At 42.4% G+C, this 26,908-nt stretch overlaps 1 protein-coding gene across 1 annotated transcript; it reads left to right on the top strand.

The window, feature by feature from the left end:
- On the top strand, positions 1-25,912 carry lpcat4 (lysophosphatidylcholine acyltransferase 4). Its single transcript, XM_082527793.1, has 29 exons — positions 1-314; positions 1,181-1,544; positions 3,393-3,417; positions 3,505-3,583; positions 4,247-4,252; positions 4,333-4,393; positions 4,571-4,629; positions 5,274-5,308; positions 7,222-7,276; positions 7,583-7,665; positions 8,528-8,653; positions 8,753-8,909; positions 9,655-9,747; positions 10,038-10,173; positions 10,303-10,452; positions 16,355-16,368; positions 16,937-17,032; positions 18,408-18,771; positions 19,120-19,232; positions 19,351-19,411; positions 19,744-19,802; positions 21,103-21,137; positions 21,632-21,686; positions 21,996-22,078; positions 22,785-22,910; positions 23,021-23,174; positions 23,364-23,456; positions 23,538-23,676; positions 25,194-25,912. Exons 1-29 carry the CDS (start codon positions 222-224, stop codon positions 25,349-25,351), a joined length of 3,072 nt encoding a protein of 1,023 aa, XP_082383919.1. The 5' UTR covers positions 1-221; the 3' UTR covers positions 25,352-25,912.
- Positions 25,913-26,908: the final 996 nt, after the last annotated feature.

Here is a 26,908-nt window from a genome sequence, read left to right as displayed (position 1 = left end):
GTTTTTGCTGCGAGCGTTTGGCTTCTACTAGCTAACTGCTCTTTTTAATAGAGTGCGCGAGGCACTTTAATTAACTTTTTAATTTAAAATAAAAGCAAACAGGGGAAGTGACAGCTTTATGTAACTTTTTAATCAACCCCTCAGGGATTGTAAATTACCTTTTTTTAAGTCTTAAAATTCCTTTAAGAAAATTAATAAACTTTTCCAGTTTACCTCGCGCCATGGAGAGGATCGACGACGGTTACTCGGCAACGCAGGAGTATCCACATCCGTTCATTCACAAAATGAAGCTGACCAGGGCGCAAAGGATCCGGGTAACGCTCAAATATATATCGATTTAATATAGAAAATAAAATAGAAAAACTCATATAATGACGTGTTTAATTTTAGTGACCATCAGTCATTCAAACATTGAGTGTTAACACCTGAAACCAACCATATGATGATTTTTACCAACACGGAAAGAGGAGCCAGTCACTAAAAAGTTATTTACGAAGTATTTACTATCAAGCGTTTTCTCTTGGGACTCTTCCGGTTTCCCATTTTCTTCTATGTTTGCCAATTTTTTTTTTCTCATATCGATACAATCTTCAGTTTAGGCTTCCACAGCTCCCTGTTTCTCTGAGATCATAAGCAAATGAGCAAAGTCATAAATGTTTCCCAGCACGGATAAGCGGGCTTGATGACGAGAACAACATACCAGAGGGTTCCACAACTTTGGAAAACTTAATCAGTGTGGCTGGGTGTAAAACTGCACCTCTATGGGCATCTGAGTGTGTTCCCCTTATACGCAGGACGAACTTCACAGGTGCAAAGCTCTAATCTTAATTTTATTCAGTAGTTTCAGACTAAAGTTGTAAAACCATCAAAAAAAAAGCCTATTTAATAGCCACAAATCAGGGTTTTCCTGTCACAAAATGGGACTTTGGTGACTGAATAAACTAACCAATAAAGGAGTCCGTCTGTTACATTATTTGACAGAAATCTGTGCCTCATTTGTAAATATTTGCTAAGCAAAAATGTCCACTGTGATTCATTCTGATGAAACTAGGTTTAAACAAATGTATTTATCGCAGCGCTGCTAATTTCAAATCATGCAAAGTCCAGTTTCTGAGCGGTATGAGATTTATTGGGTCGTATGTGTGACTGCGCATTTAATGTATTTCTTCTGATCTCACAGGGTATCATCCTCGGCAGCATCCTCTTCCCCATACGCGTCACCTTGGCGGTCCTTTTCTTCCTTATAATGTGGCCCATCGCCCGGCTGCGATTGGCCGGCCTGTCCGAGGAGGAGCGCTCCAAACCCGTAGAAGGCTGGCGCCGCTGGTTTTACCACCCAATCATCTGGCTGCTGAGCAGAGCTGTGTTCTTCTCTCTGGGTTTCTACTGGATTAAGGTCAAAGGTCGCAGGGCAAACCTGAAGGAGGCTCCGGTGCTGGTGGTGGCGCCCCACAGCAGCTTTCTGGACATGCTGGTTTTTTGCCCGGCCCAGCTGGCGACGGTGGTGTCGAGGTCAGAGAACACCAGCCTGCCGGTCATAGGAGGTAAACAAGAGTAGCTCTTAGCTAGTTCTTAAGATTTATCAATGTATACATTTCCTTCACGCGCATTTTTTTTTTATTGTGGGTCGACAATAATGGCAATTTTCAAGTAAAACAATTAGAAATTACATACATTGTACAGGGATAGGTGTCAGAGAACTATGACGTGACAGAAGCATAGCAGCAAGAGTGAAAGGGAAGCTTTACAAGATGGTAGTGAGGCCTGCTGTGATGTGATGTAATGTGTGGTTTGGAGACAATGGCACTGACAGAAAGATGGAGATGCTTAGATTTTCCCTGGGAATGATCAGAATGGACAAGAGTAGAAATGAGACAAATAGACTGAGATGGTTTAAACATGTGCAGAGGAGGAACACTGGGTATATTGGACAAAGGATGTCGAAGATGGAGCTGCCAGGCAAAGAGGAAGACCTCAGAGGAGATTTGTGGATATAGTGAAGAGGGTTGGTGTGACAGAAGAGGAGGATGCTAGGAACAGGGTGGAGATGGAGGCAGATGATCCGTGAATTTGTTTGCGTTGAAGCCATCACTGTAGCCTCTGAGGAGCTGAAGCACACTCGCACATTTCTGACACCGATAATGAATAAAGAAATTAACTGTTAGATTAATGTGTGCCTCCTTTTCTTGAGAATTCTGCTGCTGCCGTGCTAGAAGCCCTGCAAACTTGCCCACACAGCTTATTGCATGCTGATGTAAGGTGCTGCTGAGCTATGGTCTTACATAGGGCGTACATGCTGCTTCCTTTCAGATGTCTCCATGTCTGCTGTAGGAGAGAAATCTGCCTTTGATCGCGTGTTTTATCTTTTACGGGAACCCCTCTGCTATTCTGCTGACTCAGCCTCCGATGACAACATGAAGGTCGAGGCTTCAAGTGCAGACTTCCTTGTTTACAAGGAACTTGTTACTTGTTTATCCAGTTACTTGTTTATCTAGGTTGGATTTCATAGAAGTCCAAATGTAATGCGCAGTATTTGCAGTTATAGATATAGTTATATCTTTTCTTGTTTCTCTCTTTTTTCATCCTCTTGTCTTTACATCTGAATTAGCTGAATTCTCTGACTGACAGTCAGAAAGCTCCACCACAGTGTAAAACAAACTCACTGCTGGGAATCCATCCTGAAACCCCTCAGCACTTCTAGTTGAGCTGTTATTTTGCAGCATTATCAAATTTAACTTAATTTCACAGGTTAAACTGCATATATAGAACCACACAACTGATAATAAACACCTGAAAAGTTTCCCAACTTTGCCCCCAAATAAGTTTTTAAGAAAGCTTTTTTCTCCTCTGGATTGTAAATCTGCTTTTAGTCACTTGGTTGCATTTTTGTAATGACAAGTGCCTGGGTGACATCATATTTTCCTGTGCTGTGGAGGTATTCACAGTGCAGTGTGCTGATAAGAGCAGGCATTCGCTCTCCACCTTTTTCACACAAACAATCCAGAGCGATATTTGGCCATCGAACAGTTAGAGTAGGGGGTGGGGGAACTCCAGACCTCAAGGGCCGGTGTCCTGCAGGTTTTAGATGTGTCCTTGATCCAAAACAGATTATTTAAATGGCTAAATTACCTCCTCAACATGTCTTGAAGTTCTCCAGAGGCCTGGTAATGAACTAATCATTTGATTCAGGTGTGTTGACCCAGGGTGAGATCTAAAACCTGCAGGACACTGTCCCTTGAGGCCTGGAGTTCAGCGCCCCTGTGTTCTGCAAGCATGCGAGGAGATCCAAAGATAAAGAAGCGGCCCACACCGCTGGCTCCTGATCTGCTGCGTCTTACAGGGTGTCTTGCTTTCTGGTTCTGATTCTTGTTCTTTTCTTAATTGTGTTTCAGCTCTGCTGGAGTTCAACCAGTCTGTGTAAATTTTTCATGTCATGTCGACACGACATTATTCAAAAACAAGTAGGCTTGGGGTGTGTGAGTGTGTGTTTGTTTTGGTGTATAGCATCAGTTGGTTGAGAGCATTCACTGAAACTTTACAGAAGTTCAAAAGAGGCAGAGAAGCAGAAGGAAATGCAGGGAGTGTGAGTTTGAGTGTGCAAGGAAGTTTTTTTGGACCGTGGTGCAGCGGGGGTACAGACGGACAGATGGTAGCACTCATTGAATAATGAGGCCAGTGACATCACTCGCAGTCCTGTGTGTCACTCAGGCTAATGAGAACCTTGTGGAGTGCAAATGCAATGCTGGGAGTTCACACACATACACACAATGCTTGTGTTAATAATTCTTCCGCGTGTAAACAGAGAAGGTTGATTATGTTTTGGCTTTGCTTCTTACCAGTTCAAGTCCACGTCCAGCAAGATCGTGTGTGTGGTCGGTCTGATGGCTATGATGGCTGACGATCCTGAGCACCCTGACGTCTTCTTGCTGACCGACTCTGAGCATGGTGAGACTTGAACACGTGAGAGGGAGAAAGCAAAGAGGAAATGATTAATACAAGGATGCATTAAAATTGTAAAGTGGGTCAGGAGGTTTAAATTGAAGCGGGGACCCCTGGTTTACACACTGAAAAAGTCACCTCAGGGCAGCTGTTACTGCTGGTAGAAAAAGAGGGGACACAGATTAAAAGACTCAGTGTTTATGAAGAGAAAAGTAAAATAACTATGTGAAATTGTGGATGAGAAGATAAGGGATGTTGATGTTTCCCAAAGAGCTTAAAGTGAAAGGAGCCATAAGCAGTCTGAAAGTCCCGTGTGAGGTGGCAACACTGCCATGACATCACAAGCCTGGAAATCGCTCTCTCAGCTCACCGCTTCTTTTCATTTCTGTCCAGATGCTGATGTTTCCCGAGGGGACAACGACTAACGGCAGTGCTCTCATCAAATTCAAGCCCGGTGAGTGGGACCTACGCGTGCGACTCACGTAGGTGACATCATGCTGGTTTTCCAGCCGTTTGAACAAATGATGCAGGAATGACCTGTGTGAGCGGGAAGGGCGAAGCTGCACATTGTGCTGCTGCTGTGTGATTAACTGCTCCTCTCTTCCTCCTGTCTCCATCTGTGTCATGAAAGGTGCCTTTCTCGCTGGAGTTCCTGTCCAACCTGTGCTGCTGCATTACCCCAACAAGCTGGTGAGTAACACCATGGGCGTGCTGCTGGTGACAGCAGACGCCTTCTTTGGCTCTTTTAGGTTATATTAATCATTTGAGCCCTTCCATATTTTACACAGGACTGCCATTTTTGTCGGCTCTGATTCCGTTTATCGTACCTGGACCGTGTCCTCGGTCTGTGACAGATATTCTCAAATGTTCCTGGGTCTTTGTTTTTAAAGAGGTCTGTGATCACAGCTCAGGTTTATGCCACACTGGGCTGGTTTGCCTGAAACTGCAGCTGTTCATCCACAGAGAGATCTGTACCAGGGAGGTGCTGTTTGGGTAAACGGGCCTCAAGCATTATCCAAATGTTTCCCATGCACCCCATACATGATGTAATTGAATGGCTTTAATGAATCATGTCTTTAAGGATGGCCTTGGTGTTCATTCAGGGTTCGTAACGTGTCTTGAGGATCAGCTGAGGTTGCATTTGTGAACACACTGTGATGTTTACTCAGGCACTGTGTTTGCACACTGGGTACTACCGAGGTGTGCCGGGACTGACTGGTATTATATATGCTATAAAATAAAAGAATAATAACCCCTCCCACTCTGGGAAAGCAACTCAGAGGAAAGATAAGAAAACTTTAAATTTTTATTTAAATTTGTTGTCTCTTCTTCAGGATACTGTTCGCTGGACATACAAAGGCACAGCCTGGTGAGTTCCTTCATTGCTTCACCTGCACATCTGTCACACATGTTTAATGTCAGGGTTTAGTTTAGCAAACCCCAGAAACAAATGAAAATAAAAATCTACTTAAGGTAAGCTCCAAGTAAGAACTTGGTGCTTAAAATAATTATACAAGAGCAGCTTTTCAGCATCCTTATGCTTTTTCTAGAAGCTCAATGCAGTGCTTATCATTGTCAGCTGTAACAGATCAGCAGGGCCTGTGCTATGAAACAAGTCCAACACAACCAAGACGTCTGGCTTTATCTGGTTTGCTACCATCTGCAATCAGGATAAGCAGTCGCACGAACGTCGCTTGAGATGAGCGCGTTCGTGTGGAAAAAGGTGGCGTCGCCAGTCTGACCAATCACGGGCACGGGTGTATATTTTTACAAAGATAAAACCGCTACGTCAGAGAGATATGAAGAGAACAAACACACAATGTGTGTGAGCTTCAAGTGCTTTTGTCAGACTAGAAAAGATTTCTTGTATCAATAAAGTTTGGCCTGTTTGAAGCTGGGATGGAAAGTGGGCAAAAAGTCTGACTGCACAAGTTCAAAAGACTTCTCGGTGCCACGGCTCAAATATTAAGAGACATGTGCTTACAGTTAAGGGTCCCATCAAAGTTTTGTTTGGAAGATGGTTTGTTTTTTTCCTTCCAGCTGCAGCTCTGTTGGTGTTTAACAGTCTGAGAGCAAGAAGAGAATATAAACAGAATCACCCCACTTCTGTAAACCTTCGAAGTTGCTTTTAAGAATCTGTATTTCTTACTGATGCTCATCAGGGAGAGAAAAAGACTTTAAAAACTCAAGTTTGTCCTACTCTCTGTACACAGAGCTGAGAGATCATCCAGGAATGTCGATGCAATTCTTCAGATTAGTCAGCAGCCATCGTTTTCATACCTGTCTGTCGCTAATCTCCAACATAACTTGCTCCAGACTAGCGTACGTTGCCATGGTGAACCGCCCACCACACCAACAGGTTTAGCTTCTGTTTTTAACACATACAACATATCAATAATTCAATTACACTGGGGGGAAAATGCAAGGATATTGGCAATATTGTTGCAAATAATCAAGTCATTTGTATAAATTTTATGATGTAGACAATATAGAAGAATGGAGCAAAATTTAAAAAGCAGAAACCAGTGTTTTGTTTTGGGTTTTTTTTGTTTATTTTAAAAAAGCTCTGCATAAGGGTCAAAATTTTAATGTAATAAGTGTGTAAATGTAAGTTAGTGAAGAAAGAAGTGTGATATTGTCAGAGTAGGTAGTGGAGGAAGCCTTCCTCTTAGAGAGCGTTTTTGTTTATGACCTTTCGAAGCCCTTGTGAAGCTAAACGAGGCTGGAGCGTTCCGGACTTTGCACTCTAAGGAAATGTGCTCGTTTTTTCCAGCGTAATACTGACCGCACCTGACAACTCGTTATTGCGTTTTTAGAGATTTGACACAAAATATACAACATCAAAACTCAGAATTACTCTTTTTGTATACCAAAACACAAGAACAGAAAACAAAGGACAAACGTAGGTGGGGAAAATGTTAATCGAAGTTAGCTAGTGTACACAGGGAAGGGGGGATGCTGATTTTCCACTCCAATGATCCTGCCTTCTCTCACAGCTCGTCTTTGGTGGGACAGATGTGATCTTGTCCCATCATAGCAGCCAAATATGGCGCCATTGTTATTCAGGTGAATATAATACCCCTCCAGAAATGACTCTGGACCAGACGGGACCAAAACAGGTGTTCTTAAACAGTATTATCGAGCGCTATACACCAAGATCCCTTTAACATATTTCTGATCACAGTAGCACCCCTGCACACAGGATCCTGCCTGAACTGTGATTTAGTCAAAACAAAATGCTAATTTTTCATGATGAATCTAATCTTCTGCTCTGTGTGTTAGGACCGAGGCTCTGTGGCACACGGTGTCCCAGCCGTACACCAACATGACTGTTGAGGTGAGAACTGGTCATTCAGCTTATCAAACAAAAGCGTATATATCTACAACTTGTGGAAATGTCCTTTTACACACCCACACCTCAGTGATGTGGGTGTGTACGCCCACGTGTGTGTTTAGCACAATCTGACATTATTGTTAATTGTAGTGACAGGTTACAGTCGTGACTGGGTGTGGGCAGAGGTGTGACAGAGTTGGCGTGGTTTAAAAAAAAAAAAAAAAGTGTGTGTGTGTGTTGACTTTTGCCTCTCTGTTGAACTGTTACTGTGACTACACAAACAGTGTTTATCTCTTTATTGTGCTGCAGTTCCTGCCAGTTTACAACCCTTCAGAGGAGGAGAAGAAGGACCCCAACCTGTACGCAGACAACGTTCAGAAACTCATGGCCAGGTGAGGCGCACATTTTCCCTCATTTTATGACACGTCAGCCTAACAGTTTGGCTGCAGCCGCTGATTAATTAAAGTTAAAGTGGATTGTTGAATGCCTCCTTTTTTCTTTTTTTTAATAATCCCACTTACTGGTTCTCCCTGTTATGGGGAACTGGTTTGTTGCTCATGTTACAGTAGACATGCATTACAATGGAGGTACATTCCTGTAATTCCTGTGTCCAAGCACCAAAAGAATGTAAGCAAAACCAACAGTGGAGATTCAAAAATTGCAGTACTTCCACTGACCACATCAACTAAGTATTGTTACCAATAAAACCAAAGCACAGACTTACTGCACACGTTTAGCTTAATTTTATTCAGATAAGCCAATAGAAAGGTCTCACAAGGCCCCAGCAGCACATATGTCAATAGCAACAGGCGGTTGCCAGATGGTTGCAGACCAGTCTCTAGGCCTGTGTGACTGGAACCTTATTCACTTGATCCTACCTATCACACATCCCAGAGGGCCAACAAGTGGTTAGCAGTTTACCTCAAAAGCACCAGAACGTATCTTTTACCAACAGTTGTCACCACCTGGTGGCATGCAGAGAAACTGCAGGTTTAAACATGCCTTCTGGTCCTTGAATTTCTGAGTTTTTAAATACTTTCTGGCTCTGTTTGGTGATTTTATGTGTTATCTCTGCAATGTCACATTTTTATGATGTGTAGTTACGTGTGAGCGGTCACGGGAAATTATATTTCATGTAGTTTTAGGTTGGATCTTATGTACGAGGCAGATAGAGGAGAAAAGTAAAAGCTTTCTCTTGGTGAGGGATTTGTGTCTGCTGGTTGTTGTGACGTAGCTGTTTCTCCTGTGTGTTAGGGCCCTTGGAGTCCCCGCTACAGACCACGTGATGGAGGGTGGGGTTCCCGTCAGCAAAGTCGGTGGTCTGTCCCTCCCGCTGGAGTCTCCAGCCAGAGAAACGCTGACGCTGCTGCACAAAAACGGGTGAGAGATTACTCCTGCTCATGTTTTACTAAACTTTAAAACCTTTCATCTCCATCACACATCAGCTTACTTCACCTCCTTTATCCTCCTCTCCGTCAGTCTGGGAGCACATGAAGTACAGACTGCTCTGGACAGGATGATTGACAGGTGTCGCTCAGGAGCTCAGGGTGCAAAGGTCAGCGCAGAGGAGCTCGCCTCCATGCTCGGGCTGAGCCACCAGCAGACAGCTGTCCACATCTGCGGCCTCTACTCCAAGGTACGGTCGGGTGTACGCGCTGCAGCCGAGTCAGACCGTCCTCTTAGGTTTTATGGCTATAAACTGCGCCTGAGTGCACACTGTGTGCACCAAATATTTGTTTTTCACAAGAACTCGCGACAGCTGAGTCAACTATACTCAGATCTGAGAAGTCGATAAGCCGACAAGATTCAAAATGAAATGCTTCAGCCGCTTTCGATGAACTGATTCTTCAAGGAGGGAGGGCACGACAAAGGTTCAGCGCGTTTCTCTGTTGCTGTTAGAAACTGCAGATGTTTGTGTAGCAATTAGTGACGAGGTGAAACACAAACCCTTCCATCCATCTGTAACTCGTACTTACTGGCAGCAGGTTGAGCAGAGCATTTTAAAAGCTCGTCGGCCAGCTTCTTGTTAAAGAGTTTGTGCGACGCTCGAGTGAGAACGGTACAGATGATTCTCACAATCCACAGAAAGAGCAGATCTATTCAGAGGAGCAAGGACAAACTAAACCCTGATGAATGTTAACCGATAAGTCACAAACTCGCAGCTGCTTCTTCTAACCACAGGATCCTGGATTTAAAAAGCCCTGCTGTGTTTACCGAGAGCAAACAGATCTTGGGGCATATCATAAAGACGAGTGCATTGTGATTTTGGTGTTTTGATTTATAAATGAGGCGTTATAATAACTCATCTGTGCTTTTTCAGATTATGCAACATTTAAAAAGCTGAGAGGGAGAAGGTGCTGATGCAATCTGTGTGTTTTTAGGATGACTCTGTGGACCTGAGGCACATCTATTTTAGTGTCGCACCCCTGACTGGATGTGTTGACCTGAAGACACTGCTTCACTCTGCTTTCACTGTAAGTCCTGCTGATCGCCTCACCTTTCTCCACTTTCCCCTGTGTGCCTTTAGAAATATGACACATAGTCAGATATAATTTTAACTCCACAGTAAGAAATTACAGAATTAAAGAGCCCTGCATGTTTTAGTTTTTAAGACTGACTCCCCCAGTGGGATTTGTGACTTTTCCCTGAGTTCAAACTGTGGAACTTAGGCTCGATCGGCTTGCACAAAAACAGTCTTCACCTCCATAAGGAGCCTTTTTGTACCTCCTGCTGTTTTCTTGATTGTTCACTGTTTGTTTTTCAGTTGTTTAACAGAGAGGGCGGAGGCAGCCTGAGTGAAAGGGAGCTGTCGGACCTGATGGAGGCGCTGGTGGGCATCCCTCAGCACAGAATTGCCGAGCTCTACGCCGCCGCCTCCGATGAGAACCGGCTCACTGAAGGTGAGAATCAGCTGAACAGTGTAGATGAGCTGCAAAAGAACAAATTTCCCTCAAGAACCAGGGCGGTCAGTGAATGCCTGTTACTAGACAGTAGTAAAAACCATCCCTGCTGTGGCTTTGTTTCCACAGAGAGTCTGCTGCGGGTGCTGACTGCCCACCCAACCTTTCAGAAAGTGACGAAAGAGTACCTGAGGCCCGAGGAGGCTGCAGGTACTCTATCCAACGGGAGGTCTGTGAACAATAACGGATCAGTTTACAACAACAGCAAGAAGTCTGAATGAGGACCTCGCAGTGGGTTATTTTAGGGGGGCAGATTGAACCGGAATACTGGACAGAAGATTGTAGACATGTGAGGCGTGATGTGTTCATTGAAGTATTTATACAGTTCCTCTCTCAGGTGTGTGTGTGTGTGTGTGTGTGTGTGTGTGTTACTCTGAATAAATCTTTGCTTCAGATGCTGTTAAAGTCCAAAGGTCTTGAACGTGTTATTTATAAAGTTTCTTTGAATGTTTGCTGAGGTGGGGTTTTTATAGGAGTCCAAAGGTTTATTTTTCTACATGAATTTGTGTATTTTTGTTTACACGTGACAAATAAAGTGTCAAGTAAATGAGCTGCTGTCATGTCCTCCATCATTCCTGAATTCTGACTCGGTTCTCTTTCATTCACATAGTCAAATCTTGAAGTGTTCCTTTAATCGTTTTGAGAAGTATATGCACTCACTCAAAAACAGTTGTACACGTATGCCCAATAATGTGCCATCTGAATGTGTAGCTCAATAAAAGACATGACAAAGCTAATATAAGTTTTAAAAAAGTTGACTATAACCGGGGTGCACATAAGTGGTACACAGGTGCGCATGTGCTGTCAAAATAAAAGACCAGATAAGAAGTTGCAACGCGTGTTTGCGTACATAAGATTTTCATAAGAGGACAGACATTTGTTCAGAACTCTTAAAGATGTCGAAGAAGTAAGCTCCTTTAAGCAATTACTTTGGTGTTCCTCCACCTCCAAAGAAATGTCAGGAGTCCAAACTGCAAAAGAAGCGCATATAGTGGTTGCAGGAGGTGAGCTGGTTAACTTCTTTGTGCTCACGCTGTTGCTCCACAGGGTTGTGAAAGAAGCTGAGTAATAATGGGCAAGATAATGATATTTAAAAACTGAAGAGCACAATGAAATAGATAAAAGGCTGCAAAAGTAGTGCAAAACCTCTTAAAACATCTGGTGGAATATCTCACAACTGCTCATGTTAATCAGTAACACTGCCTGCTGTAAACCGAGGATTCCCAGAGAGCATGAGCAAAGTAGCTGAACATTTAAAGAAAAAAATAAAGCCGCAAAGAGTCTGGGTTAAAATTTATCTCTGAAACACGCACTGGATCTGGGTGAATGTATGTGACCTTTTACCCCTCGAGGGCACGCCGTCTCAAACGCAAACAAAACCAGCATCGCTGTGTTTATAAGGGCGAGTTAAAACTCCATCATGCAAGGAAAGAAAAAAAAACATATAGATAATAAAGAAGATCCAGAACCATGCTGCAGCGCTCTCTAAACTCTGAGACAGGTCGAAAAACTCGAAATCAGAGAAACCTCATCCCTAAAGAGGAGATGGACTGTCGCCCACAAACACAGTATGTTACACGCTTTGTTCCAGCCTTGCGTTTGGATAAGTTCAGCAGTAATTCAGCTCTATACAAAGAGTCCTCTCACCCTTTGAAATATCCGGCTTGTTGGGAAAAAGTTGACAAAAGTTTCCAAAATTGTACATCATGAAAAAAAAATAGAAAACATTAAACAACTGTATGAACAGAATCAATGTTTTAGAACATTTGACCTGTTTTATACTTCAATTTCTTCAATTTTATATATCCGCAGGTTAATTTGGAGCATACTTTGATCTTGCTCTCTCTGCTTCTTAGCGCCTAATTATTCATGTTCAAAGGTTGAAGGTGAAAAGTGAGAAAGCTAAACGTTAACCGACTTTTAACCTACAAGTAGTAACTGGCAAATCTTGTATAAATACGTCTCTGCCAGCGTAGTGAACAATTAGTGCAGAGGGCACGCAAAAGGCAAAGTTCAAAAAGCTGGAAAGTAGGACATGAGGAAAGTGTCTAAAGAGTTTGACTGTGAGACACGAGGAGAGGAATGGTGGCGTGAGGCTGTAAAGGAACAAAGAGAAACAGGACAGAGTGAGACGAAAAAATCATTAAAGCTCGTTCTAAAATCAATGACTCAGTGGAACAGGGAGAGAATCGGGACAGTCTTTGATCCTGTTTCTGTGAAAAACCAAACTAGTATCTGTTCTAGGGAAGGCTTTGGGGAGCACACCGGGTCTCGTTTCAGGAAGAGAATCAGGAACATGTCACATTTTTTATGATCTATGTCTGCCTTGCAGCACTGATCAGGCAGTGATGATCAGGAGTTGTGTTTGTTTATCCCAGTCAATGTCGGGGCTGCAATGCAACCCCTCTGAAAACGCTTTATTGGCCACATTTATGGTCGTGTGTGCTGCGTTTTGTGTTATTTACCATGTGATTGTGTTCTCTGTGCAGTTATATCTCCATAGAGATGCACATCAACAAGAAAGTTGCAGCATTGTATTTGTTTCTGCTGTCGGGTACCACGTGTAACACATTGGGACACAACCATGCGGTAATTAACACAAGCTGGATCAATACATAAGTTGGTTTGTAGGATCTACCAAGACTCACTGCAGAGCTCTAAATTAGCTGTTACCGTGATCCAGTGCCCTCTGTATTCCACAGAGGGCATAAAACATGGACATAGCTGCTGTGACTTGATTTTTGGATCTAATCTCTTCATTTTGAAGCCTCAACTTTGGTGTCTTGGCATCTGCCATTTGGTGGTTTTGGAGCCAGAAGTCACCTTATCTGGATGACACAGTCGAGTGCAGATTTATCAACTCATTGCTATCAACAGCTGATAGCAAATTGCCTCTATAAAGAGTGTACGTGTGTAACAAAAGACAGAGCTGTGAAAAATTATTTGCCCACTTTCTAATTTCTGAGGGTTTGGGTTTTTTTTTGCACATTTGTCACACCTACATTTTTCACAAATTTTTAGACAAATTTCAGACAGATTTTAATATTAGACAAAGATAAACCAAGTAAAAAGTTGTTTTTAAAGCTGCCCAGTAGGCACGCCCAGCCATTATTAGGAGCTGTGTGACAAAGTAAGGCTGGCTAAAAGATCCTAAACAGCTAACAAACAAAGTCACTGACATCTGTCAGTCTGGAAAAGGTTATAAAGCCACTTCGAAGGTTTTGGGACTTCACAGTCATCCACAAATGGAGAACACTAAGAAGTGATCGAGCTACTAAAACTTCTCCAAGATCACGTCGACGACTTATTCGGGACGTCACAAAAGACCCCAGAACAACATGTAAAAACCTGAGTTAAGGTCAGAGTTCACGATTGACTAATAAAAAAGAGACTGGAAAGAAATGGGAGAGTCCAAGGAGGAAACCCACTGCTGACCAAGAAGAACACAAATGCTTGTCTCATAGTTACCAAATAACATCCTGATGATCTCCAAGAGTTTAGGAGAATATTTTGTTGAGTGATGAGGCAGAAGCAAACGAGTCGTAGATTCATGAAATGAGGGTGAAAGGAGGGCCTTTAACGCAGGGACAGTAATCCAGAGAGAGACAGGGGCAGGGGAGAAACCTCAGCATGCTATTAATAAATAACCCCCAGTGGGTTTATGCAAATAGAAAAGTAGGACAAAAGAAGTAGAGTTAGGAGCCAGAAGAAATACGGACTGAAGTGAGAAAAGGTTGTAGAAGGTGGGAAGGTTGGAAAACACCTTGGTGTTAGCTGTAACTGTGATAACTAGTTTAGGTTTTAGTTTCGTTTTAAATCAGTTTGGTGGATTTGCAGTTTTTATGATTTGAAAATGTGTTTTCTTTAGTCAGAGGTGGACTTTAACTTCATCCCCGACCACTTACAGTAAACCACTGAGTTATTTAGGGCTGTCACCATATCAGATTTTCTTCACATGATTAAAATCATTTAATGATATGATTGGATGTCTGGTACAGAAGATAAAAACTGAATAAAAAATAGCGCTAAGCTGTATTTTTTGTCTGTTTTTGGCAACTGAATTAAAATAGAAGAGAGAGTTTGTATATATAACTGTAAGTGAGCAGGTATACCATCAACCAGACACTGGAACTACTGTAGCTGTCTCTGATACTAGTAAATGGCCTGTATTTATATAGTGCTTTACATATCCAGTCATCCACCCATTCACACACACATTCACACACTGGTGATGGCAGCTACATTGTAGCCGAAGCCACCCTGGGGCGCACTGACAGAGGCGAGGCTGCCGGACACTGGCGCCACCGGGCCCTCTGACCACCACCAGTAGGCAACGGGTGAAGTGTCTTGCCCAAGGACACAACGACCGAGACTGTCCGAGCCGGGGCTCGAACCGGCAACCTTCCGATTACAAGGCGAACTCCCAACTCTTGAGCCACGATCGCCCCAACACCTCCATTAATTTTGGGTCCTGAAACTGATTGTCTCGTTTTCATGATATGTTTTCTGATGTGATGCCCATAATGACTGAGGTTCTTTTAGACAACATCAATTTGGAGGGAAAATGAGGGCAGGTGCTAATTTTCAGTTAGCTTCCAAAGCTTTGGCGAAGTTCGGCTCATATGACATTGTATTAATTGTAAAATGCAATTGTTGGATATTTGTTTGACTTGTAGTAGCAGAAAAGTTGGAATTCTGCAAATAACACATTTTTAAAGCTTATTAAATTATTCATGTCAAGCTGCGTTATCTTTGACATTTTTCACAGATTCGAGTAAAGAAATCTGAGCTGATTATGTTTTGTTTTTGTGACAAACTGCTAGAAACAAAGAGCCCAGTTAGGTGACTTTTTATGCTTGAATGGTCATAGGAGAGTACCAAGTGGCTTAACAAACAAAAAAATCTACCTTTTGTCAATGGTCAAGTACAAGGACTGGACTAAAATTAATGATAATAATGGATTGCATTTATATAGCGCTTTTCGAGACCCTCAAAGCGCTTTACAATTCCACTATTCATTCACACACTGGTGGAGGCAAGCTACAGTTGTAGCCACAGCTGCCCTGGGGCAGACTGACAGGAGCGAGGCTGCCATATCGCGCCATCGGCTCCTCTGGCCAACACCAGTAGGCGGTAGGGTAAAGTGTCTTGCCCAAGGACACAACGACAGAGAGCCCGGGGGGATCGAACCGGCGACCTTCCGGTTACAGATACGTGCTAGCCTTATATGTGTGTCCCAAAACTGCATAAAATTACTAAAAATTTTCTGATATGGCTCAAAAAAGGTTTGCCAATTTATCTACGCTTCCAAACTGAAACCCAAAGAAGAGCAGAGGTGCAGCCAAAATAACTGAAATAATATTCAGGCTAACTCTCAGAATTGCACCACATACACAGTGTTTGCCTCACATTTAGTTTGGTGACATCTGGTTTCCCTTCTGAGCACATTTATGAATGTAGTTTGTTAGTGTTGATGACTGATGACACTCAAATATAGTAACTTCTGGCTGCAAAAATCGACAGTACGGCAGCTAACATGCTAACACTGAGGCGTCAAACTGAGTCCAAGACCAGTGGATGCCTTATTGTGGCTACAAAAATCTTTTGTTAATGCGTCACATCATATTTGAGAGTTGTCTTTCATATTGGGTATGATACAACCACCAGTTTCTAGGGAAAAATGTATATGGAAAAACTGGATAAAAGTGGTTAGTGGAGGTTGCTGATTGGTTGCAAATAAGAGTATAGCTTTGGTTGCTGTTAGATTACCAGTTTTTAATTTTTTTACCCACTAACTACTAGCCTGACGGTAGTAAAACTTGAAAAAGTACAATCCCAAATAGAAATGGAGAAAACTGTGCCTTAATAACATATAGCCAATGGAAGGTGGGTTTATAAAACCAGTCAGCATAAAAGTTTAACTGAAGCATTTGAACACACTGTCAATGCTGTGTTAAAACTAAAATAAAATGTGTTCTATTTTTTAAATATAGAAACTCATTTGAATGAATATTTCAGTTTAATTATAAATTAAATTATATTTTAATTTAACTCAGCCACCTCATTCAGAGTAAGTAACTATCTCTCTAGCACCTCCTGGTGGCTCCAAACTAAATTGCAGCCAAAACCTGTATGGTCCGTATGTTATATACAGAGCTAATATGATATTTGACAGGCTGAGATGCATATAATGGGTATTTGGGACTTCTATGAAATTAAAATGACATTTTAAAGTGTAATTTGTAACTGTTCCCTGGTGTAAGTGAGCTTCTGTACCTTCACCTAGGTAAAGTTTACCTCTCACCAGCACTTTGACTTCAGGGCTCAGTGGCGTGGGCTGAGCGACTTGTAAAGGGGCGGGACAGGTGATGAAGTAACAAACAGAGGGTATAAATTCTTTAGTATGTGTGCGGTTTGGCCATGAGGACAGTAGAAACTGAAAAATTCGTGGTTTCTGCTAGCTTATCTTTGTTTCTAAGGGTGTCCGAGCTAGCATCAGCTAACACTCAGGTTTTCAAACTCCAAACTGCCAAGGACACTTTTCCGAAAAAAGAGAGGTGCTGAGCAATGAGCGCACCCTGACCAGTTTTTCCCTTTCTTTTTTTTCTTTCCTCTGGCATTTTTAGATAAACTTTCAGCAGCAAAGGAGCCTGAATCACATTTTGAACTTTTTATAGTTAGTAAAACTTGTTTTTTTTGCTAGTTCGCCATGGAGAGGAAGAGCAGCAGGGCTGCTACACAGGAGTACCCCAACCCTTTCATTCATGAGCTGAAGCTGACCAAGGCGCAGTGGATCAAGGTACTCATTACATGTATTGATTTTATGCTTGGAAGTAGGGCAGGATGTCAGGCAGACCTACTGCCCTGCTTGAAACAGTTAATCTTCTGCTTAACCAGGGACCCTTGCTAACTCTGGGTTTGTCTCCGGTTTTTGGAGGTTATAAAGGTAATCCGCAAAATGCTAATTTATGCTACCAGATGTGATAGCCTGTTTTATTTTGTTTTAAAAGCTCAGTTTCCCACATATTTCTGCTTAAAATTAACTTAAAACATAATCAGAATTAAAATAATCAAAATCCAATTAAATAATCAAAGTGAGTAAATGAAACGGGAATGTTAGATGGATATTTATTTATTGAGGAAAATTATCTACTATTATTAGAAAAAGTATGTAAAAATCTCCTTTTCTGGTCCTTTTTTGTTATTTCCTCTGTAAATTTTGGTATGAATTTCTCAATTAATGTAACCTGATTTTCCCACGCTTTTACTGTAATTAGTAATCAAATTTAGCAAATAAAATTAGTTAATTACTTAATAAGTATAAGGACCCAATAGTAATTACCTAAAATTGGGAAAAATATCTAAAAACTTCTATTCTGACCTTTTTCTCTGAATGTATAACTTGATATAACCTAAATCATCAACCAATTTTTACATATTTTTGCTGTAAATAGATTAAAAACCAAACAAACTGAACAGATTAAATAAGGCTGAGGAGAAGTGTGTCTCTAGGAGCAGCAGTGAATTTAAAGGTTATATTAGAGGTAAATGCTTTGATTCAGGGATGGGGTGAAACTATTTAACTTTTAGGTCTGTTCTCAGACTGTATGTTGGTGGCTTTTCTTAAGGCAAATGATGTAGTGAAGGTCAGACGTTAAATCTTTTGTCAGGTTTTTCATGGTCAGATCTACCCATGCCACTTATCGAGCCTTATAGACCTTTTATAATGGGTTATACACCAAGTCACATTAACCTGCTAACATACAAACTCACATCTACTTTTTTAAAACTCAGTTCTTCCGTAATGAGGCATCTCTGTTTTGCTATAGAGATTATAAATCCAAATCATAGTGTTTCTGTACAGAGTATATAAATATTACACATCTGTAAACCAGATGTTTGTTTAGATCTTCTTTGAAAAGTTCGTTTGAACCTTGACACGGAGGAGTTCACTGTAGTTGCTTGTACCCAGATCATCTATATTTTGGTCTTCTAATGATGCTAACATACTATTACGCATACAAACGAGAACTAAAGCGTTTTTTTCATCAATTGTGTGTTTTTTAAGAATTATTTTTCTTAAAAATGAATGAAAGCCATGATGATGTGTTTCACTTGATGGGACCCCTGCATTATGTTTAAACAACTCTAATTTTAGCCCTCTGATCCTGCAGGGCATAATCCTGGGCTGCACCCTGCTCCCCATACGGGTCTTCCTGGCGTGGATCTTGTTAATCGCTGCTTGGATCGTCGCTGTGCCGAGATTGGCTGGCCTGTCTCAGGAGGAACGCTCCAAACCCTTATCAGGCTGGCGCCGCTGGTTGTTCCACCCGATCCTGTGGCTGCTGGGTCGTGCAGTGTTCTTCTGCGTGGGCTTCCATTGGGTTAAGGTGAAAGGTCGTAAGGCGGATGTGAAGGAGGCGCCGATCCTGGTAGTGGCGCCCCACAGCAGCTTCTTGGACATGGTGATCATGTTTCCAGCCGGGGTGCCGTCAGTTGTGTCGCGGTCGGAAAACATAAACCTGCCGGTCATAGGAGGTGAAGAGAGAGATGGAATTTGTTTACTTTGCCATTGTTTATACACCTGGAAGCACCTGTTGGATCGCTAAAGAGTTTCTTTTTAAAGTATCCTGATGGGAGCTGTTGGTGTTTCTTTGTTTTGCTGACTGAGACACAGTTCACATTTTACAGGCTGAGCTGTCACTTTAGTCATTTATTGAGGTCTAGCTTGCGTTTGCAGTATAGACAGGATGCCCACGTACTGTGTAGTAATATCTAAAGTAAAAAATGAAGATGATCCAGTGACAAGATCAGGAGCTTCTAATCTGCTCTATCTGCTCTAATAGTTCCTGATTAGATTTCTGGGATTTTTTTTAAATGTTTCAGCTCTGCTGGAGTGCAATCAGACTGTTCTTGTGAGCAGGAGGGATCCTGAGTCCAGGAAAGAAGCCGTCTCAGAGCTAAACAAGAGGGTCACCTCCGATGGATCCTGGCCTCAGGTGAGATGTTTTTGTGTCACTCGATACTCTTGTGGGTCATGTCGTCTTTCTGCTAAAAGGGATCATTAATATATTCAAGTATAAAGACTGAAACTGCCCTTTCTTCATACCTGCATAGATACTGATGTTTCCTGAAGGAACCACAACTAATGGCCGCTGTCTGCTCAGATTCAAGACTGGTGAGTTAAATCTACACACAGAGACAAAGAAAACCCCCTAAAACATAAATAAAATCTCACGTGATGCCATGTTTCATTAAAAACTAAACCTAATAATAATAATGATTAAAAAAAGTTAAAAACACTGTTTCTGAGATCTTAAGCAGCAGATTTGGGTTGTAAAAGAACAAATACATGGAGGTTAAAAGCATATCTAATCGTGTTACATGCTTTGAGCTTCGACTCCTCTCACTCCGTGTCTCAGGCGCTGAGCACTCGACGTAATAGGAGGAATCAAAGATTGAGAAGTGAGTGAGGAGTTCTGTCTTATTTCTGCGTCTCTGTCACATCAGGTGCTTTCGTTCCCGGCGTCCCCGTCCAGCCCGTCGTGTTGCATTACCCCAACGAGCTGGTGAGTAAAAGCATTAAAGCAGCAGCTTGATCTGCTAGTTATCAGCAACACAGCAGCTTTTTGTGAATGAAACCAAACTTTTTTGTCAATTACGACGAGGACAAAACCTCCATGACATGAAATGTAATAAATTGTAATTGTACAACAATGCAGAGGCAACATTTAGTTTCCTGCCAGTAGAGTTATGTGTTGATTTGGGGGTGGGTTTTTCAGGCAAGCTTTCACTTGTTTTGCTGCCTGTAGTTAATCTGAATGAATGCAGTTAAACCTGCTGCAAATAAAGACAGTTATCTGCAGCTGTTTAAGCCTCGCACCTTAGGCTGTCATGATTTGGCATATTAATAACATCATACTGGACTCCATTAAGTAATGCTTATCTGTCGGTGAATATTTCCTGGTCTTGGTCTCTGCTTAAAGAGATGCATAGTTCTGTAAGAGATCAGGATGTTTGCTCAGCCGTGACACTGATGAGTGACGAGCAGCAGTTTAATGGAAAGGCAGATTATATGGTAATAACAACATTTTAAGAAATTAGTCAAAATGAAAGGTTGTAACTTAAGCCTGAAGGTTAGTTGATCACATTCACGCTGCGATAGCGCCGCCAACTACATGCATCTCGTTCCATAACAGCATCCTCTGCAGCGACGTACATACGAGTCTAGTTTGACAGGAGGCGAAGACCAGAAATGTAATTTTTCCTCCCAGTACCAGGCAGGGTTTGTGAGCTATATTAGCCGAGATGGCTGCAGTCAAAAGGTTACATCTATCTGCAGCTGTTCAGCTAGCACAGCGAAAGAGTCACAGAGCAGGGCTTTCTCTGGCTCTACCTCCTGACCTCCAAGTATCCAAGAGAGTTTCTTTGTCAGAGCGATGAAACTAAACTGCTCTGCAGACACATCAGAGTACAGGCTGACCAGAGGTCCTTACACAGAGGAGGACAGTAAAGTTACATAATAAAACAAAACAACAAAACAGAATGAAGACAATCGTAGTGATAATCTTAATACTGAAGGAGAGTTAATCTTAGACTGAGAGAGCCAAATCAGCATTATTAATGTCATGTGGGAGTCTTTGATATAGTCACTGACTGACAAGTACTTGTGAGGCCTTCTAAAAGGAAACTGTTTGTGGTGCCAGGCACCATTTAAACACACTGTGGCGTTTGCACACGCTGGGTCCTGTCAGCGTGTGCAAACGGGGGAAATGAAATACTGTTAAAGTCATACATGCTGTGAGAAAATGCGTCACTCAGACTGATGCTAAACAGTTTAATGCAAGCTTTTCTCTGACTCTCCCTCAGGATACTATTCGCTGGACATACAAAGGAAGCAACTGGTGAGTCTGCTCACTTCTCCAGCTCAGAATCTGTGTGTTTGACATTTTGAGGCAGCACAAGGAATCAGCTGGAAGCCTCCTGGACTTTGGACCTTTTTTTTTAAACTCTTTTACTTTCTGAACTTGCTCATGGGCCTGAGAAATGTTGCTCATGAGTTTTAACTAATACACAGAAAGTGAGTATTAGCTTGTTAGCTTTGCATCAGTGTTATAAATCCTGAATGGTTAGTTATACAGAGGGCTACTTAAAAAAGAATGAATTTAACAGACAGTTCAGACAGTTAAATCTGAGACTGAATGTAAGCACAGGTTTTTGCACAGGTCCCTTTTTTAGCATCAGCAATCAGTTTATTTAAGAAAAATATGTAATAATGAGTCACATATATTACAATGAATTACTTCTTAGGGCTGAAAGTTGTATAAGTGGAAGAAAATAGATGGATGTGTGTATTTTGGAAAAAATAACCAATATCTTCCTGTTTTTGTCTCGTTAGGTTTCAGGTGCTGTTTCACACGCTTTCACAGCCGTACACCAACATCACTATTGAGGTAAGAGCTCACCGAGGTCAACCACCACGCTTGTTATCAATCATTAGACGTTATCAGCACATCTGATGATGTAAAGGTGTACACAATGTGCGTTTGGCACAGGTGATATCAGCAGTGGAGGGTGTGAGCGGAGGTGTGGCAGAGATTATGTGTTCAGTTTTTGAAGCTGCTTTGACAGCACACGTGTCTGCAGACGAGATCCTCTGCGTGCGTTTGTGTTGATTCGTGTGCCTGCCTCTATTGAGCTGTTACTGTTGTCTAGACGCTGTAAACACACAAATCAATGTTTGCCTGTTTATTGTGCTGCAGTTCCTGCCGGTTTACACTCCGTCCGAGGAGGAGAAAAAGAACTCCAGACTCTTTGCAGGCAACGTTCAGAAAGTCATGGCGAGGTGAGACCCACGTCACACAGCTGCTTTTATGCCATGCCGAACTAAAACGTGTGTCCCTCCAAACTAAAAGGAATCACAGACACCACTGAACACATGACAAAAACTGCTTATTTTCTGCATCCAGTGTCCTGCAGGACTGTGCGGCTTAGCTGGGCCTTCATCTGAGACCCTGACATGTCACACTCAGCTGTTTTAGCAGTATTGTGCTTTACATAAGATGAATCCACCTGATTACAGCAAGTTAAGGCTCATTGATCGCCTCATAAGAGTTTTGGATGTTGTGTTTTTATAAGTGTACTGTCGTTAAAGATGTCTCATTATCATTCTGAAATGAAACTCAAACTAGCTTTAGCTGTTTTAAATAAAAAAGGCTTGCTGAAAGGCACCTGCTGTTGGTTTTTCTGGTATCTCAGGGACCAAATATTTGTATAATGACTTCGGTGTAGGAAGAATAAATATCTACATTAGTTGTTTTTGTTGGTGTATGTGTAAACTGCACTTTGGAGTCACATTGATCCTAACAGAGCTCACAGCCAGTGTTTCCATTTAGAAAGAAGAAAATGTTAGAATAATAACAGAATCATCCAGTAATTCAAATAGAATCACTCCAGACCTGAAAGGACTCTTCAGGCAGATTAAAGGGAAATCTTTGTTTGACTTTGTGTCAGTTGTTGTAATCTGTTTGCTTTTTTCTTCTGTATGTTAGCGCTCTGGGAGTCCCTGCCTCAGACTACGTGATGGCAGGCCGGATTCCAGTCAGTAAGCTGAATGACCTCTCTGTCCCGCTTGAGTCTCCTGGGAAAGAAGCAATGACACTTCTATACAGAAAAGGGTGAGAGCCCGTTTGGATTTACCTTTTACTAAATCTGGTTTATTTATCACGTGAGAAACTCCTCCTCATCCTCTCCTCACACTGTGGTCTTTGTCCTCCTCTCCTATCAGTCTGGGCCCACGTGATGTAGAGGCAGCGTTGGACAGGATGATTGACAGGTGTCGCTCAGGAGCCGAGGGCGCAAAGGCCAACGCAGAGGAGCTCGCCTCCATTCTCGGGCTTAACAAAAAGACAGCCATCCACATCTGCAGCCTCTACTCTAAGGTACTCTTATTGTTAGAGGCAGCCAAGCTCTTCCTCAGCCACAGATGTTCCAGATGTTTTGATTTTTGAGGCTTGTCAGTTTATTCAGTAGCATATGAGTTTGCTGAAGGAAGCAGAGCAGAAGAAAGGCCACCAAAATAAAAGCTCAGGTGACAGAGAACGTGTTTTTGTGTGCTTGTTTTGTTTCAGGATGACACTGTGGACCTCAGACACATCTACTTCAATATGGCAGCCCTTATCGGACATGTGGACGAGATCTCTCTGTTTCACTCTGCTTTCGCTGTAAGTTCTGCTCTCTTAGATTCATATTTCGAGCAGACCTCTTGTTTTTGTCGGCGATGACACAGCCGTCTTGTGTTGCAGGCGTTCGACAGAGAGGGCAGAGGCAGTCTGACTAAAGAGGAGCTGACCGAGCTCATGGGAGCACTGCTGGGTGTTCCTCAGCAGAGCACCGAGGAGCTCTACGACACTGCCACCGAGGACCAGGAGCAGCTCACTGAAGGTGAGAGTCAAACGGCGAAGCAGCTGCTGACGGCACATCGCTGTGCAGCCGCTGGAGATTATAGAGCTGCGTGTTAGCGTTGTTGCATACAAACTACAAACTCGTGGTGAGTGTGAGGATTAGCGAAAAAGGTGCAGACACAGGAAGTTTTAGCCGCTTGTCAAGTGATGAAGCATCGACCTTGCTTGGTTGAGGCTAATATCTGCTTTAACGTGTTGTAGTGTATTGTGTTTTATTTTATTTAAACAAGCCCCTAAAAATAATCAGTGGTCACTGTGGGCTTCTCTGGCTGTTTATTAGCACCGTTTATGTGCAGCACATCTTTAAGCTCAGTGTTTAAAGGCTTACAAGGTTCACGGGTCACCAGACACAGAAGTGAGTGCCCCATAAAAGAATCACTCTGAGTCTGCCTAAGATTTCAGTGGCTACATGAAGCAGAGGATCAGGACGTTTTGATAGCCAGTAATACAAACCACACAGCAGCATATTAATTACTAACCTTGTGTTGTGGATCGATCCTCTCAGCTGTTCTCCTGACTGTTTGCCATATGATTTCATTTGTCTCTGCCCATCAGGGACCTTCACATTGATTTTTATTGAGGGGAAAACGCTCATGCTCCAGCTTCACTGTGCTAATGTGTTTATATTACCCTAACCATAGCCTGTAGCTAGCCACCAGGCAGTGCACTGTTATATCCCAGCTAGCCCAACTTCAATAATCCCACAAATACAGCTGCTGTTTATTTCCTGTTGTCATTTATGTGTGAAGTAACAGCAGAGCTGCACGTTTTAGCTTATTAGAAATCCCTCAGTAAGAACGCTTTGAACTCTAGGTGATGCTGCAGTGTTTGAGCTTAGGAGCCAAACAAGAGTTTGGACTCACTAACAACTAATCGTGTCAGAAAAACACGGGATAACAAAAACTTTGAAACCACAAACTGGAATATTGAGGCTGAATTTCCAACTGAATTTCGTGTTTCCAATGGGAATAATGCATGTCGACATTTGATGTGCAACACTACATGAAACACAAGGCTGGAAGGAAGATAACTCAAAGGATTAAGAACCCACGAGGGCCATCACATCCACCAGCAGAGAGTTACGTCTGTAAATAATAAACTAGCTGCATTAACACAGGAGCATAAACACATAGCTAGCCTGCAGGACCATGTTTGTGGGCTTCTTTGATGAAGTCCTCAGTTTAATGTGACAGCTCTTTTACTCAGCTCAGGTTTTTTGTACTTATTTACTGTTGACAGTGATTAAAATAACCTCTTTGCTCCCCGAGCCTGGGGATCTGGGCCTCTGCATCAGCCGACTGAAAAGCCAGTTTTGTCTAGTTTATTAGTAACTTTATATTTTATACTACAAATTTCTATCAGAAAAAATAATCATCAAACCTAGAGGATACATGTGTTTAACCTGAGCTTGGTCTTCACTGAGCTGTGGTGCCTTGTGCTGTGTTAAACTAAACTGAGGGGGATGGGAGGAGCTAAAATGTCTTCACATTTCCATAGAGAGCTTGCTGCTCGTGTTGACAACCCACCCGATATATCAGAAAGTGACAAAGGAGATCCTGCAGTCCAAGAGACTGCCATCCGCCAACGGGACGTCTGTGAACAACAATAGAAGCCTCCTGAACAGCTCCGTTAATGAGGACAAGAAGTCCGAATGATGATCTCCTCTCTGTAATTGGACCTTCTTTGTGTTTCCCCAGAGTGCACGATGGCGGGGCCAGATAGAAACAGAACAGAAACAGCTAAAGATTGTATTTTCAGCTTTTAAGTCTTTTTTTCCAGCTGTTATGTTTCAAAAAGTGTTACATATCCTATTAGTCTGCACCGACACAGAAAAGCCAAAAAAAGAACCTCTGAGGTTTAAAGTTAGTCTGAGTGATGCTGCTGTGGTGCTCTGAGGTGTGAGGACAGCTCCTGTTTTTTTTTCATCCTCATCGTGTACAGTCACTGTCATTTGTATTTATAACCTTTCCACTCATATGTGTTTTAGTGACTTTTGTGTTGTTAAAGGGATAACGATGATGATGATGATAGTAATGATGATAATTGCATGTGCAAAAACAAAGTATACTCTGGAAGATTTATTCTGTGTGAATGAACCATGTTTACATTTAACAATAAACTGTGAATTCATTTACAAAACCTTGTTTGTTTTCCCGCCTTAAGCGCCTGTAACAGATCAAACTGCAGCAGGAAATGGACGTTAAGAGTCCTGAGGTGTTTGTCACAAATAAACATCATTTAACTCTTACTCATTTATTTTTCTTTCAAACTGTTGCTCCTAGCTTCTTTTGGCTTTCCTGCTTTTTTTGTGGGACTCTACTCCAGTTGCTCCATTGCCGTCCCTGCGTTTTCTCCCGAGCGTCCCCTCTTCCCGCCGGCTTGGTTGTTTGACGCGGGTGATTTTTAAACTTGGGGCATTGTGTCGCGAAAAATCCCTTCAACGTTGGGACTCTTGAGCTGTTTCTTCTTTGCCGGCTCCAGAAACTGCTCTGCAGTGCTCATTAGTTTTGTTTCCCGGCTCCGCTTTCTCTTAAATGACTGGGTTCCTTGTTTTTTCTGCAGTTTTTTCTTCTCCTTGTCTTTCTCTGTTCCACGTGTTCTTTTAAGGACCGCAGCAAGCGCTTCGAGAATGTTGGTCTTGGGTTTGGTCTGGTTCTCCTCGCTCGCCTGAACCTCCTGTTCGAGAGTTTTGGGTGAAGGCGGTTCTTCTAAAAGGTTTGAAAGCAGGAGGGGGGAGCAGCTGATCCCAACTTCATTCTGGGATGAATTTTGTCCGTTTCTATTGGGGCTACTTGCAAAGAGGGAGCCTGGAGCGTCCAAAGAGAGTGACTGTGAAGATACCGAAGGTGTTTCTCCGTAGAAATGATCGCTGTTTGCAGGACATGGAGGCAGCTCCTCCTGCAAGATCATCTGTAGAGCAAGAGAACAAACAAAATATCCCCTAAACATTCATTTTCAATAAATGCTTATGTTTTTGTTTTTTAATTATTGTTACTGTACTGTATCAGTATTTAAAGGATGCTACCTCTTGCTCTTCTTCAAAAAGGTCCTGGCTGGCAGAGAGGAGAGGCATGAGGGCTTCGATATTCACCGTGGACTCCACCTGGCACAAAGAGCAAAGGCAACAGTTTGAACAACAAAACATCATAAAAAGGGCTAATACTCAGGAAGTGCTGTGAGCAAAATGTGCTGCAAGTATAGTTGCAAAGCTT

This window comes from Aulonocara stuartgranti (genome assembly GCF_965226115.1).
Source record: "Aulonocara stuartgranti genome assembly, chromosome: 3".
NCBI lineage: Eukaryota > Metazoa > Chordata > Actinopteri > Cichliformes > Cichlidae > Aulonocara > Aulonocara stuartgranti.
The sequence above is the reverse complement of the archived record's forward strand: the minus strand, read 5'-3'. Positions and strand labels throughout refer to the sequence as shown.